Consider the following 17,222-nt stretch of genomic DNA (forward strand, 5'->3'; position numbering starts at 1 on the left):
TGAAAATAAATATAAGATTTCTTGAATATGATTTTGAGTTGCCACTCCAACTGGTAGGTAAATGTTAGAATATTAATTAAATAATTAAATTCATCATTTTTATTAGGTTAAACTTTTGAAATAAGTAGTGATTTAATTAGTAGTGACGTAGTGTTATGATATAATGGTTTTAATCATCAAACAATTTGTATGGTAATTGTGAAATCCTAGAAGACATGATAAGTCCTTTTTCCCCTTAAGCACGATGAATTGATCTAAAAGAACCATCTTTGTTTTGAAACTTAGGAGAATAGTCAATAGACATGGATTCATTTCAAATTATGAATATAAGTACTAATCTCTATATTATACAAAATACTCCTCATACTTAAGTGTGACAACCCTAATATATATATAGGTGGAGGGGGTAAATAAATTGGAAAAATATAAAATTGTTCACTTGGTTATATGTATTTGCTAAAAGTTCGATCAATGTTGTTAAAATTTTCTAATAGCTCCTTGCAGTATTTAAATATAACAAATAGATCCTTAGACCCAACTTTTGTCTAATTTTTTAATAAAAACTGTCAAATGTCACATCAACGCCAATCAGATTATAACATGTTACCCCCATAATGCGTATTTGTCCTTTTGACAGTTTCTATCAATAAAGTAAAAAGAAGAAATTGAGTGCATATTCAAAAATAACAAATAGGTCCTTAGACTCAACCTTTGTCTAACTTTTTCACAAAAACTGTTAAATGTCACGTCAATAGTAATTGGATTATAACATGTATTTGACATTTGATGGTTTCTGTTAAAAAAAAAAAAAAAAAAAAAATTCTGAGTGCATAAATCTATTTATTATTTTAATATAGCATAAAAAATAAAAAATTATTATAGCTCATGAAGAGCTGATTTTGAACTTATCCCTAAATAAATTGGCAAACACTAAACAATAACGAAAATAGAAATAAAAAATATATGCCGAGGACAATGTACGGTAAATAAAATTAAAGGATCTGTCTTCTGTTGTCACTGACAAATACGTACCTCTGTGCAAATAAGAGAGAGACAAATATGTATGAGAGGTCAAATCGGAATTTAAAAATCTATAATGCTTTTTGTTTGATTTTGTTATCATTGTGTTAATAATTTGGTGGTATGGGATACAGGGACAGATACGGTATTGCACACTTCCTTGGATCTCTTATCTTTGCCCAAAATATTAATAATTTGGGGTAATAAATCAATCATTAATATTTTGCCACGTCATCTATTCAAAAAACTTTAAAAAATAATTTTGAAAAATATTTATAATTAATTATTAATTAATGGGATTATGGTTGTTTGTTCTTCCTCATTTTTTTTTATTATTATTTTTTTATTTTTAGACATAAATTTCATATACATCGGATTGTAAAATTTTTCTTATGAATGATCCGCCTCTAAAATTAACATAAAAATCATATATTCTCTTTCTTTACTCCTTATAATCTCCACAGATTATAACCAAAGTTGGAACACAACAATCATCAACTCTCACGTACAACCATAGCAAATCTAGCTCATGGTATTGATGCAAGAATGGTGAGTTCTTGGATACTAAATTAATGACGGTAGAATATCTTGACAGAGAAGTTCAGCATAGAATATCTAGAAATGGCAGAAGTAAGTGTAACTTGGACAATATTGTGCATTGTGCAGGAAAACTAGTATAATTTTTGCCTACAAGCATCAAAATCGCGCATAAGTATGGTACTAGAACGTCTTGGTAAAGAATATCAACTCAAGAATTGACATAACTAGTTGTAATTTGGACAATATCGCATATTGTGCATTAAAACAAGTAGCTAGAACTTTTGTTACGAGTGTTAAAATCAGGCATAAGGCCTGAGTCCATAAAGCTCAATTTGGCGCACACGTCATGGCCATCTAGCTATGCTTAGTGAGTGTAATTTTCGGCCTCAAAATCCGTAGTTTTTTTTCCCTCCGAGTAAGCATATGTTAAGTCTTTTCTTGCCATTTTAGAAAATATTTTGTCTAATAATTTATGAAGGTTTTTATTATTAGATTTTGCTAGAATTTTTGCGAAGTTTTTGTTTTAATTCTTAGTTTTATTTTATGTAATAATTAGGCTTTTGTCAATTTTGGTAAAAGCCGGTTTTATTTAGCTATTTAAGCCTAATTTGTGGGCTGGGTGTTGATTTAAGAATTAGATTTTCAAAGTAATACTTTATTTCCTTGGGGTGGGTAGGGTTTTCTCAACCCTATTCCTTACCCTTATCTCTTCCTAAGCCTCTGATACTCAATTTTTATTTACTGTCTAATGTTCTCATAAGGATTCTAATTATGTTCAACGTCAGCTGGTATCAAAGCTAAAATGTCTAATTCGAACCAAACTAATCAAATTTCATGGTTGGTGGCCGTGGTAGTGGTCGGCATGGATAGGTTCCAAATAATAAAATCCCCTATCATAAACGCAATGTGCAAGATGATTGAAGACTTATAAAGGTAGGTTGCATAGTTAATTCAAAGCTTGCCGACACAAAACTTGGAGATGAATAAAGTGATGCAGCATCGTGTAGTAGGTTGCAAAATTAAAATTCACCCAAATTTTCAAAAGCCAAGAGCAAAATCAAGGATTTGAGGATAAATAGGAGAAAACTAAACTTTTGAGTTTTTCTTATAAAAAAGAAAAATGAAGAAAATATGACATAAATTGAGGCCAAAGTTGTTCTAAGTGAGTTTATATAGAAAAACAAGTCCAAACTCAAGTACAAAAGTAAATAAATCAAAACTCTCAAATTGCATTTGAACAAACAAAGGTCCCATTCGAACGAGACCTTGGGATGAAGCCCTCGGTTGACCGTGCTTCTTCCAAGTCATTGACTGAACGTTTCAAGTTTTTGTATGATCGATGTAGCACATTGTCGAATGGGGAGCGACCGACCTTCGACCAAGACTTTTGGGTACTATTTTTGTATTTCTCTGGACGTCCCGTGTTGATCTAGTAAAAGTTAGAATTGGAAAAAAAATTTTGAAATATGAATTTGTAATCCTTAATTTGAATAAGCTTTGTAGTGCCAACAAGAATGTCTTCGTCAAATATTGTAGTCTCAAGATATGACCCTATTATGATGGACCTACTAAAAAACTAGCATGCATCCTTTTCCCAGGGTTGGAGAGAATTCGTCTTCAAATTTTAGTCGTCCTTTCATCGATCTTTTTGATATTGAGTTAATCCTTCCATCCCACTCCTTAATAGGAACACAACTTGATACTCAAAAAGAAATACCACGCAACTAATCACAACATGACTTTGAATAATAGTTCTAACATTTTTCAAACCAACTTGAGATCATTCAAGTTTCAAACCAATTCAAATACTCCACTATTTGGGATTTTGTCAAACACATTATAGACATCATTATCTAAAAAATTTACTGTGTCAATCGAAAAATTTACCTCCTCCAATAGATTCTTTTCGCTAGGATAGATGTTGTAGATCGGCGGGAACATCTAATCTTCTCAAAAATCTTCTTCAACACTTTCACCTTTGTCCTCCAGATGAGATGAATTTGATATATGAATTTGAGGCTTGCTAATAACAATTAAGGCGAAGCTCACTTGACCTAGCACATCAAACCATACCTCCTTATGTTGAAATTAAATAATACCTCATCAATGCTAAACTCATCATCCTCCTCTACAAAATGCAAATTTGATTGACGGCGACGCCCAAATCACCCATGGCGGCAAATTGCTCATTCGAACTGTAATAGAAAGGAACTTAGATCGAGTAGCACTGCCCGACTTAAAAAACACTTCCTCACTAGCTCGTTCAAACTTGAATTTTGAAAATGGCGGTTAGTTCTAATTTACTTAATTAGGAGACTTCTTCAAAGCAGCTCGTTGGATCTGAGTACATCAATTTGTGTTTTATGAAATAAAACTTGTCTAAACATAGTTCAAACCAAAGTATTTTGAGCCAACCCAAAACCTAACAGTAACTTAAACTGAAATTGGATCTTTTAAAAGCTGACAAACACAAAAGTTACATTAATCACCGCAGAGGAGAGATGTGTAGGGCTTTTACTTAAGGCTTTATTACCTGACAAATATAATTAATCAGAGTGTTGACAACAAAGATTTGATTTGATAGTGTGGGGGTCATCATGGAATGGAATTGTAGAAAACCAAGAAAAGCCTTCACAATCTCTTAACTGTGAAAACAACAGATGAATGAGCCAAAGCTAATCACTCCCATGCAAACGTCCCTTTCTCTCTCCCTCTCCCCCACCTCTTCCGCCTATGCCTCTCTCTCTCTCTCTCTCTCTCTCTCTCTCTCACACACACCCACAAGCAGTCATCCCTTGGGAATGCCAACCATACATTTCCTTTCCCATTAATCTCAGCCGTTTATTACATCTCGCTCTATCTCTCTACATCTCTAGATCTCTCTCTCTACTTGTAGATCGAGAAAGTAAATATATAGATGTCCATGATCAACTCCCACCAAGGAAAACACTTTTCCATATCTCTTCATTGCCTAGATACTTATATTAGTGGCATCTCTCTCTCTCTCTCTCTCTCTCTTCATATATTCTTTTTCTTACTTAATAGTATATCAACAAGATCAGATCATCAACGGAGGTTTTATCTGTCTATCCCATCAATCAATCTAATCCAAAAAAGAGACAGAGAGAGATAGAGAGAGTGAAACAAGAGAGAAAGACAGAGAGAGAGAATCTACAAACATGTCCGCCTCATCCACCGCCTTTTCTCCGGACCACCTCTCCCCTTCCGACCAGCTCTGTTACGTCCATTGCAACTTCTGTGACACCGTTCTCGCGGTATCCTCCCTTGAGACTCTTTCTCTTTGTGATCTATATATCTTCTTCTTCTTTTTGATGCCTTTCTTGTTGTTTTCTTGTTTGTGTTTAGGTGAGTGTTCCTTGCAGTAGTTTGTTCAAGACTGTCACCGTCCGATGTGGCCACTGCACCAACCTCCTGTCTGTGAACATGCGTGGCCTGCTTCTTCCTGCATCTAACCAGCTTCATCTTGGACATGCTTTCTTCACTCCTCAAAATCTTCTGGTATTTAAAATAATTTAGGGTTTCAACATGTTTTCGTTGCACATTATATATGTCTGATTAAAATATAAATTAAATGATTAAATTCATTAATTTCTATCTGTTTAAGTTTCTGGGATATTGTTTTTGGGGATATTTTAGGAGGGTATGCGAAGCGCACCGTCAAGCATGATGATGAATCAACCCAACCTAAATCAGTCAGTTATGCCAATTCGAGGAGCTGAGGAGATCCCTAAGCCTCCAGTTGTTGCCAGACGTGAGATTTCCTACACTTATGTTGTTTATTTCATGTCTCACATGATGTTTTATCCATCCCATTGCATGATCTAGTGGTTGAGATTATTCAATGTTTTCTTTTTCTTTTATGTTTGACATGTTTTACTAGTATCTAGGAAGCCACTTCAAGAGCTTGTAGAGTCTACTACTTTCTCATGTTTGCTATTATTATTATTATTATTATTATTTTTTCAAGAAGTGAAATTTCCCCTAGCCTATGTTCTTAGCCTTTTTGTTTAACAAATGTCTTTTAGCTGATCAAGAAAAAAGTTGGAGTACTGCAAGCTTTTGAAACTTACTTACTCCCCAATAGGTTTTTCATTCCTATCCATCTTTTTCAAGCTTTTCCAGCCTTTCTTTTGCAGTAGCAGAAAGCTCATGTTTTTTAAATTGAACCTTCACATGTCTATCTTATGGACACAAAATAGCTTTAATGCCCTGCAAGTCCCCAAAATTTTTATAAAAAGCAAACAACAAACAAACACACAATGCTGCTTGTCTTTAATTGTTTGTCTGAGAGAGAGAGAGAGAGAGAGAGAGAGAGAATTCTCCCCCGGAAACATAGTGTAGATAGAATCTAGGCGAAGGAAATAGATTGGTAGAGATGATGATGAAGTAATGATAATGAAAATAAGCACAAAACTTGCCGAAGATGTCAGCGAAGTGATTTTAATATGTCTGTCTCCTTGTCTGCTTGTGCAATGTCCATGTGCTCCTTGTCCTCCAGCTCCGGAGAAGAGACAGAGAGTCCCATCTGCCTACAACCGCTTCATCAAGTAAGAACTTTCTCTTTTTTACTTTTTTTCATTTTTCTTTTTTCTTTTTCTTTTTTCTTTTTGCTAATATTTTTTTGATGATTTTTTTTTAAAGTAAGAAAATTTTCATCTCGATATTTATATAGTACATAGTACAAAGTTATATATATATATATTAATAATCTTCATACTTTTTCATGTATTAATGTTGATTATATATATGTCCAAAACTTATTTTTAACTTCTTTTTTTTGGGTTTGTTTTGGAAAGTGAATGTTTCTGCGGAGGGTATATATATATATATATATATATATATATATATATATATGTGACGTCAATTATTCAATCTCTGCAGGGACGAGATCCAACGAATTAAAGCTGGGAATCCTGATATAAGCCACAGAGAGGCCTTCAGTGCTGCTGCAAAGAATGTGAGATCCAAGAAAAATCCTAAGTCTTTCTTTTCTAGGGCTCCTTTTTTTTATCTGGGGTTCCATTTTGCGTACCCAATTAATATAATTAGTATATACTTTATCTTATTATGACACTTTTTACAATTATTTTTATGATATTTCTTTTGATTTATTTTATTTATTGGTACATTTGTTTTGTGCCTTTCAGTGGGCCCACTTCCCCCACATCCACTTCGGACTTATGCCTGATCAAGTACCCGTGAAGAGAGCTACCGTCCGTCAACAGGTTCTCTTAACCCTAATCCTTCCTTTTTTTTTAAAAAAATAATAATAAAAAAACCAAATCCCTCCTCCTCTTCTCATATATATACATATACACGCATCAGAATAAAGTTATTTAGTAGATTATTATACGATTGTCATACGATTATAATGTTCATATGACCGCAAAAGTCATATAACAATTTACCAAATAGCATTACTTTAACGCAAAGAGAAACAAATTCTGAAGGATTTTGATGTTTGATAATGTGTAGGAAGGAGAGGATGTGCTGATGAAAGATGGGTTTTTTGCTCCCGCCAATGTTGGTGTCTCCCCCTACTAGGAAGTTTTAGTAGTGTTCCTCTGCATGTGTTTTTCTCTTCTTTAACTGATGTAAGAACTTAGGCGTCTGAATTTAAGTTTCTTCTAATTATGTGGACTTTTTATTATCTAAAGTTTGGTTAATTTGCGTGGTTTATGTTATATATATGTGGGGGAGCATTTATTTTGAATTAATGAAGTAAATGTTGGTGGACCCTGACATTTAATTTTCCGATCTAAACGTTTTCTATCCCATAAATAGGATCACTCCTCCTTTTGGTACTTCGAATCATCCTAAGGTTATAACCAGGGCTGTAGCTATAACTGCGTACAACTTCATTTATTAGAATTATTAATCATCCCAGCTGCTCCATCTCCAACTGATCTTCCCCAAAAGAATAGAAAAGATCACAGAATTTGGAAGTCTAAATTTCCATTCTTCTTATTATATATACAATATCCAGAAACAAATTATTTATCTAATTACGTCTCTATATGTATTTATGATGTAAAATGTTGTATTGGCATGTATGACCAAGTTTATAATTCTAGGTATTTTGATTAAGGGTATACATGCGGATGCGGTTATTTGCAATATCCACAACAACATCCGCAAAATGCAGATATTCTTTTTAGATATCCGTATTCACATCATGGTTTTACTAACTGTTTGTATTCAGGCGGTTGTTGCAGTTGTTAAATGTGATTATAATCCACATATTAGGTAATGGGTTTCTTTAGCCTTTTTTTTTTTCTTTTTTTTTTTTTTTTCGGCCTTCTCTGGGTCTCTATTAGCTAGGGTCTATTTTAAGCGATTTTGAAAATAATTTGGGTCGATTTTTAGTGTTTTGGACTTGTTTTAATTATTTTTATGCCCTAATATTTTGAAAATCTATTGATTTCACATTACTTTTAAAAATAATGTAAACATAACTTATATCTTATCCAAAATAATGTCAACCAACTCTATCAATTCCTGTATTGCCCCACAACTGCCCATCTTCAAGCTGCCAAACAAGTACTAAGATATCTTAAAGGGACTCCAGACTATGGTTTACACTTTACTCTTGGACCACTTCAAATACATGCTTATTGTGACTCCGATTGGGCAGGTGATCCACTTGACAGAAGGTCCACCACAGGCTATTGTGTCTTCTTTGGGACTAACCTAATCGCTTGGCATGCTAAGAAGCAGCCAGTTGTATGTAGGTCCAGCACAGAAGCAGAGTACAGAGCAATAGCTATCAGCCTATCACCACTACTGAAATCTCTTAGTTAAGGATGTTTCTTAAGGAATTACATATTGTGCTTAATACACCCCCTCGGCTATGGTGTGACAATCAAGGGGCAATTGCTCTAGCTTGTAACCCTATCTACCATGCACACACCAAGCACATGGAAGTTGATAACCATTTCATCAGAGAAAAGATCTTTCACAAAGACCTGACAGCCTCCTACGTTTCTACAGCAGATCAATGTGCAGACATTTTTACAAAAGGTCTCACAGCCACACGATTCATGTTTCTTAGAGACAAACTAATTATGGTCATCTCACCTCCCATCAGTTTGAGGGGGGTGTTAAGGAAGAGCAACAACATATCACGCGTCTGCAATCTCGTGTGGACGGGATTGCAGACGAACCTCTCTGTGACTCCTAGTGATCCTCTTGTCTGCAATTTCGTCTGGACGAGATTGTGGACGTGCCTCTCTGGTTGCTCTCGTCTGCAATCCCATTTGGACGAGATTGCAGACGAGCCTCTCTTTTATGAGTTATCTAATTCTACAGAAACTCCTACTTACGGTATTGTTATTAAATACAAACAGATCAATTCTACCAAATCTCTTGTGGATAATTCTCTTTTGTAATTAGTCTCCCTTTTTGTATTAACCTCTTAGTTTATTATCTTATCACATTTAGATTAGCGTTTTAGCTTGATATGATCAACTACAATTGTAACTCTTCTCTATTTAAGCTTAATTAGAAAACAGCAAAGATTATTCTGCCTAAAAGCAAGTTTTTCCTTGCTTTCTTTCAAAAACAAGAAACTAACCTCAGGACTGAGGAGGATGGAGCAATAGAGCTGATAGAAGCAAGAGAAGAAGTGAAGAACCCGTTGACCGCGTTGACAGATTACAGAGAAAGAAATGAGTTTTTTTTTTTTAATAGGGGGTTGAGTTTTTTTTTTTTTTTTTTTTTTTTTTGACATGTCCGCACAAGAGTGGAAGGGAGATTCAAACTAGTGACCTCCACTTTATTAGACGTGGTCCTAGCCGATTGAGCAACCTCTTGGGGACGGGCTGAGTTAGGTTAGGTTGGGTTTTATTTTTTTAAAAAAATAAAAATAAAATTAAAAATTAAAAAATAAAATAAAATTGGAGGGCTGGGATATATTTTGGAGGGGAGGGGCTTTAAAAAAATAAAAATAAAAAATGGAGGGCTAGGCTATATTTAAAATTAGCCAACCCTTGTGTAGGTGTACCTGTATCCGCCCCTAATTGCAGTGGAACCTAGAAATATTCTTCAAGTCATAGTTTCCTAAAGAATCCGATGCAAAATATATGTTATATGTTTCAGTTAATTTCTGCGTTTTTTCTTGGTATCACCCTATAGCTAGCTGATCAAGTATAATCTAATAGAAAATTTTAGTTCAATTTTCTTTCAGAATTCCATATGGTATAGGCTTTTTTTTTATTTTTTTTTTTTGACATGTCCACGTAAGGAAATGGGAAGGAGGATTCGAACTAGTGACCTCCATTTTATGAGTCGTGGTCCATAGCCGATTGAGCTACTCCTTGGGACGTATAGGCTTATTATATACAATTATATATTAATAAGTTTTATAACAACTAGAAACACTCAACTCATACAATTCTTCAAAGCAAAAAAATAAAATAATAAAAAAAGGAATAAAAAAAAAAAACCAAAAATGAACAATTATCTTCCTTAGAATTCATTTAGAGTTCTTGGAGATCTTCTGGTAAATGGATCCAACTCGTGAAGTTGTACTTTGAATTACTGGTCTGCCAAATATTTTCATAAACTATATAATCATTAATAGGTTTTATAACAACCAGAAACACTCAGCTCACACAATTCTTCAAAAAAAAAAAAAAAAAAAAGAGGTATAAAAATAACCAAAAAAGAACAATTATCTTTCTTAGAATTTATTTGGAGTTTTTTTTTTTTTTAAGGAAGAATTGGTGGTGGAGAAATTATCTTAAGGATGAATTCATTTAGAATTCATTTGGAGTTATTGGTGGAGAAATTATCTTAAAACTTGTTAGGAAGAATTACTTGATGGAAACACCTGATAATAATTGCACTTCACTACTAGAAATGAAACATCAAGAACGCAATGTCCCAAAGTCAAACTCTTGATCATTTGATTAATTTCCATGAGCACAAGCTCCACTAACCCTAGAACCATGGAGGGTGAGAGGAAAAGGGGATCAAAATGTCCCATACATCAATAAAGTGAAGGGTTTCTGAACCGTTCCCGCCCTTTCCAAACCAACTGCGTTTCATGTGTGCGAGTACATAGCTGAGATTCAATGTTCATTTAATACTAGTAGCCACATATTCGTTCAAACGAAAGACCACAAGGATGTGAGAGAGAGAGAGAGAGAGAGAGAGAGAGAGGAGACTTGAGAAATACCTACGAGCTAGCGATCTTATAATCGGAATTGAGAAAAAGGTTTAAAGGTCTCAAAACCCTAACCTACATGTGCTAGCAGTTTGCAAGGTCCTATTCAATAGTAGCACACACAAATTAGCTCAAGCAATAGATGATTGTACAAATATAGGACATGATGTGTGAGTTTTTCTGTTTTTTTTCTTAATGTTGAAATTCAAAAGGTATAAACTTTAGATTTTATTGGGCTCATCCAAAGGTTAAAATGAAGTGCTTGAATAGGATCATAGCCCACATAGTCATAGAGCAATCCGACTTTGTTTCTTGGACCTTCACAGCTAATAAATACCTACAAGCCCAACATTTCCATTTTTTTTTTTAAAAAAAGACATTTTAATCTTAAAAATTGGATTGACTCGTGGTTAAGAACAGCAGAACCTAAGAAGGTAGAGGAAACAAATTAACACCGACCATGATAACTAACCAAAAAAAAAAAAAAAACACCGACCATGATCACTTTAACTCCGTTTTTTTTTTAAAAATAAAATAAAAAATAAAAAAAAACGTATATTCTTTTCTCGGTTTTTGCGTGCGAATTGATTTTTAAAAAGAAAAAATTAGGTAAACTGAATTGAGTTGGATTAAGGAAAAAAAAAAAAAAATCTAGGGTTTGAATTTACCGAGCCGAGAAATGCTAAAAATAAGGATTCTTGTCCTTCAGTCATCTCAATATGATGTGATTTTTAAAATTTTCAATATATCAAAATTTAATAATAATTTTAAAACTCACGTACGGACCCAAACATATCTAAGAAGAAAAAAAACATACAAAATTAAATTGGGTTGAGTGAGCTTCCAAACGAGCAAACTACTCCAGATCTGAAAATGAATGGAAAGGTTAAGGTACAAAAATGTCATCATGTTTTTCAAAGAAGCAAAAAATAAATAAACAATTGTTTTTTTTTGTAAGTAATAAATAAATATTTTAGACCAAAGCATCCAATGCCTCGCATGCAATGTCATGAAATAACGAAAGAAGTAGGGCATAAAAAAGACTACACTATGCTATATACATAATACATTTGTAGGGTGGGCTAGGGTAAGTGAGCTACCTATATCTACTATTACTTTCCTAGCCCATGGGGAATTGTGGGTGAATTCCCATGTGCAAATTGCAAACTTTAACAAGGCTCTAAAGATTGGGATTTCAATTTTTTAAAAATTGGGATTTTCTACCATCTCTATTCATATTGTTAAGGATTTCTTACATTTGTGAGCCAGCTCTTAATAGAGTCCATATGTGTAATTGCAAGAATGATATAAACTTTAAGATAAAATTTATATTTGAAAAGAGGCTTGCAAGGGGAGAAAGTGTGTGTATGAGAGCGCATATATAATTATAATTATATTTAAGCTATACAGGACACATAGGATCTATGTAGGACACATAAGATCATAATATTGACCTGATGACATCCGTTTCTCTTTCGTGGTTCCACTACTTAATAGTATTCAATAAATTATTACTATGCCTACACATAGTATTGAGACATTTTAGTCCAGCCTATAGGTCGCTGCCTTCGTAACTCGACCACAAAGCCGCTACCCATTCAATCTCATATTCGACAAGATGGTGGCTCTGATATCAAACGATACAAGCTTTAGGTAGAACTGAGCATTGAAAACCGACTTCAACGGAAAGAGAGCCTAAAAACTGATATACATGTGAGTAAAATTGTAGTTAGGACATGTGAGATACTTAGGACCATAACAAAGGGACAAACTGTTGCAGGGGATTCCCAAACGCTAAATAAGTTAAAATTGCCATTATAGCTAACAATTCAGCTGAGTTGCACACTTTTCTTGTTAGTGGTTGAGTCAAAAGCTTAATATAATTATAAAGGTAAGTGGTGAACCCTTATTTGGGGGGATGGGGGCCCATCGCAGATACAAAAGTCTTGCAAGTGGCCTCCAAGTACTCAAAAGAGCCCAGGCCAAGGCAACATCACAAATCTAAAACTGTGATTCTGTGAATCATCGACAAAATAAGGAGACTTGGCACTTGCAGCGAGGAATAACATCAACATTCATTTTAGAAACCACTAGAAAACAGATGTGTCAGAGACTGGTGTATAAAGAACTTCAATGAAAGATCAGACATGGGAAGCAATCAATAGGGTGTAAACATTGCAGGAAAGATGAAAAAGAGTCATGATGAGTGAAATAAAATATAAAAGAGCATAATGATAGAAGCAAATGCTCATAAAAATAAAAATAATAATAAAACTTGGAAACAAGGGCAAGCAGACTTGATGAGTGTCCATGATAGTTGTATGGATAATGGATTGCATTTTTACTTGAGTTCTTTTGGATGGGGCAGGATTAGGCGAATGGAATGGAAAGCACATTTCTCTTCAAAATTACGTTTTTACCTGTCAAGATTGAGTAACGTTACTCTTCATACCCATCAATATACTACATCAACCACTTAAAATATACTACATCAAGATTTTAACACAAGAAAAAGTTTCTTACTCTTCAGAGAATTAGTGTCTGTAATCATTTCTTTTGATTCCTTCGAAAATGCCTCCAAACAAGAAATACTACTAATTTCACTTTCCTTTCCATTCTTTACAAACATCCAAAGAATAGAGAAACGAACTTAGTAGTCATTCCCATTCCCTCTACAATACAGGTGGTTGATATAAAACAACAACTATGATATAAGTAGATGCTCGAAGGCAAAGTGCATCATCAAGCATAATAAGCCAACTGGAAAAGACAACACAGGGGGTCCAACATCTGAGCCCCTTCATCACAGACAGACAGAATGGGGACAAGGTGATGGGAATGCAACATTTCTTCTGCCATTCACACCATGACAATTTTTTCTTAGAAGTATGTAACAACTATCTCCCACACTTACTGGTGAAATCATTCGTCGGTGCATTAAAAATTTACAATTGAAAGTCGAAACACTATAATTATTTGTTAGGGTGACTAAGATACAAATTTTTCATGATGTATTTGTGTCAGATGAACCTAAAAAAAAGGGGGGGAGAAAAGGAAAAGGACCCTATACAGTTTTCTCTACATATGACTTAACAGCATAAATAAGGAAAACCACATATGCAAACCAGATGGAACCACAGCTACATATCACATGATAGCCAAAAGAGCTGCAATACCACAGTACCTCCTAAAGCAGCATAGCAAGAAGCTGATATCTGTGTATTTCCTGCAGTTTTCTTCTCAAGTAGAGTGACAGAGGCATGCATTCTTCAATTTGTAAACTCCAAACATTGAATTTCTGCCAAGCCTGTAAACCAAAACCAAAGCAGCCTCTTTCGGATAACCGAATAAAATTTTCGTGTCTACTAGATTGCCACGATTTCCTGAACAGCAGAACCATGGATCACTATTCTGTACATTTCAAGCCACTTAAATAAACCTGAGACTGAATTACTGTCCTGCCGATTTTAAAACCCGGAACCACTGTGAACCCCACCTTTGCTCTAGTTTTACCTGGCAACATACATCTCCTTGTGACATCTTCCATGTACACCATCGAGAAATCCACCCCTTTCTCAACTTTAAAAATTTCAACTATGGGATCAAACGAAAAGGCCAACTTATGTAGGGTCCATATCGAGCTTGCCATTCTGACAAATGACTCATAGAACACACTCAATGACTTCCACGAATTTAATATCGCTTTGTTTGGATCCAAATTACTGAAAATCGATGATTCCATGGTAGGATGGATAAGCTCCTGATACTTATTCTCACAAAATTTTGAAAATTCACAGTTCCGATTCATACTTAGCAACTCCATAGGATTGCTAGATACGTGCTCGAGTAATTGCTTCAAAGAAGTAAGATGCTCTTCTGAGTTCGAAAAATGCCCATTAGACACAAATTCCTTCTCACCCACTCCAAACCCCTCTAAATCAAATCCTCTAAACATCAACAAACAAACATATGACAAAAAAGCATACCGATTATGTTCTTTCTTTGCATACTCAATATCCGAATATACAGAATTGGCAGCCAAATCCAAATCCCACATAGCTTTTCTCATCAATTCAATCAAAGTCTTAGTAAACCTATGTGTTGCTCTACAAGCATCATGTAAAACAGAATCAAATACTCTAACAGTGAACAAAACCTCACAACATGAATTCAAATTACCCGATAACCTCTTCGCCAACTTCAAATTGGACTTCTGAATCTCACCCAACGTCTTCCTCAAAGCCAAAACCTCGTTGTCTTTCTGATCAATCTCCAACTGTAACCGGTTTGAGACGGTCCCGAGTGTGCGCAGCTTGCTCTGATTCTCTTGCACCTGAGCTTCCAAGCAAGACCCAATTGGCAAATCAGAACCAAAATCAGAGTTTCTACAGCAATCCTTATAGAATTGCTTGAACTCGGACAACCTTTGAAGGTGTGAGACCAAAGCTCTATCCGCCTCCTTCACACTTTCCTCCACAAACGGAACGTGGGCAGCCTGTAACTGAAAGTACGAAGCTTCAAACGAGGAAATGCTAGCGAAAATCGAAGAAATCAGGGTCTGGGCCATCTGGGTATTGATGGTTTTGCTCTGGGTCCGCCCCAACGGCCTTGCTATCACTGACGGTGGCGGTGCTGGTACTGGTGATGGTGATGGTTGTGCGGGCAGAGGGGTACCGTGAATTGGGTCCGGTTTGATGACCACGACCTTCTGGTCGGTGATGACTTCTTCGGCGGAGTCAAGGATGTAAAAGCCATCGGAGTCTTCAACAGCTTCGATGTCGGCGAAGAACTCGAAGGTCTTGGACTTGAAAGCCTGGGCGAATTTTTGGAACATTTCAGAGATTTGTGGGGGTTTTGAGGACCCATCCGTGTCCGTCATTTCTTCGCCTTTCTGGGTGCTCTTTGGATTGGAACTGGACCCTCTCTTCGTGCAAAGATTGAAAGGTTTCTGAGAGAGCGAGAGAGAATTCTTGGGTTATACTACTGCTTGTGCTTGCTGTGATGGGTGCCTTGGATGTCTTGGAAGGAAGGTATGTGGGTTTGGCTTGCTGGGGTTTTCTTTTCATTGTTTATTGGCTTCTCTTTTTTATTTTTTTATTTTTTATTTTTCCTTATTTTTGGTGCTTGACTTTTCTTTGAGGTATTTGATTAACGGTAATAAGAAAAAAGGCTAGCCTAACAGTCATGGTGAGTAGTGTCTGTGACCGGCCAATGGAAAGCTTTGAAATGTAATTTAACTTTGGCATTGGGAAGATGACTGTATAGATGGTATGTATTTTTTTTTTAAAAAAAAAAAAATTATTTACACTTTTAATAATTAAATTAACAGAAATTCTTCCAAGTAATTTTTTTTTTTTTTTTTAAAAAAAAACAACTTTCTCCTCCTCCTCCTCCCTTTATTATATCAGGAAGCACAATTTTTTTTTTTAAGAGAAATTTATTCTGATTTCATTCATGAATAATCAAGAGTATAAAAGTTCTTACTATCATAGAGTATAAGGTTCTGAAATTCATAGTCGAAGCTAAAGACTTACACGTCATAGAGGTCAAAAACATACAAATCTTACATTGAAATTCTATGACATCTACATCCGTTAACTCATGCCCAATCTTCATCTTATAGAACAGATCTGCCTGATGCAAATTCAATCCGGGACATAGGTAGCCATTTTTCAGGCATGAACAAAAGCACCACACCAAAACTAGTCCTTCTCTACCCGAAAGGCCAAAAAATTATTCATGTCTTAAGCCCAAACGCTAGAACAACAAAACAAACAAGAAAATACAGGGAAAAAAAAAAACAACAAAAAAACCACAATATAGCAGTAAGGAGCGGAGGAGGCTGCCGGCGGCGCGAAAAAAAAAGGCGATGGAGAGATGTAGTGGAGATCGGCAGCACAGTGCAGATGGCAAGGTGGAGTCATGACGGCTGCTGTGCTATGGGACACCAAGAGAAAAAAGTTCTAAGCAAAAAGGGAACAAATAGAAAAATCGCACAGGCAGGGAAGAGGGGAGGGAAAGAGGAGGGGGAAGAGGGAGGGAGGAGAGAGGAAGGCTTGTCCTCCAAGCTGACTATCGGGAAATGAGAAATTAATATACTTTGAATATTTACCTTGAAAGAAATGGACTTAACTTACAATATATATTATATTTTTTTCAACGGCCAAAATTTAATTATACTATCTTTGTTTTTCATAAAAAGAAAATATATAAAATAATTTTTTTAAAAAAAAAATTAGAATTACATCTGGACCATTAAAAAAATACTGTATAATTTTTTTTACCACACCTAGATGGCTAGATTGTCTATTTTAGGGTATTAAAGCAAGAAAATGCTATAAAATAACTTCAAAAAAAAAAAAAAAAATCCTCCAAATTTTAGGGTGATAATTTTTTTTTTTTTTTACACATATTTCCTCCAAATTGGAGGAAAGTTTTTTCAACATACTCTATTAAGTGATAAGTGTTATTCAAA

General features: G+C 35.0%; 2 protein-coding genes across 2 annotated transcripts; one reads left to right on the forward strand and one right to left on the reverse strand.

The window, feature by feature from the left end:
- The first annotated feature begins 4,483 nt into the window (after positions 1–4,483).
- On the forward strand, positions 4,484–7,258 carry LOC132182651 (axial regulator YABBY 1). The gene is made up of 7 exons (XM_059595959.1): positions 4,484–4,835; positions 4,927–5,079; positions 5,218–5,332; positions 6,080–6,128; positions 6,463–6,538; positions 6,729–6,806; positions 7,057–7,258. Exons 1-7 carry the CDS (start codon positions 4,740–4,742, stop codon positions 7,123–7,125), a joined length of 636 nt encoding a protein of 211 aa, XP_059451942.1. The 5' UTR covers positions 4,484–4,739; the 3' UTR covers positions 7,126–7,258.
- Positions 7,259–13,308: 6,050 nt separating this feature from the next.
- Positions 13,309–15,824, reverse strand: LOC132184525 (protein GRAVITROPIC IN THE LIGHT 1). The gene has a single exon (XM_059598196.1). It carries the CDS (start codon positions 15,624–15,626, stop codon positions 14,154–14,156), a length of 1,473 nt encoding a protein of 490 aa, XP_059454179.1. The 5' UTR covers positions 15,627–15,824; the 3' UTR covers positions 13,309–14,153.
- Positions 15,825–17,222: the final 1,398 nt, after the last annotated feature.

Source organism: Corylus avellana, chromosome ca1 (assembly GCF_901000735.1).
Source record: "Corylus avellana chromosome ca1, CavTom2PMs-1.0".
In the NCBI taxonomy this organism is placed as follows: Eukaryota; Viridiplantae; Streptophyta; class Magnoliopsida; order Fagales; family Betulaceae; genus Corylus; species Corylus avellana.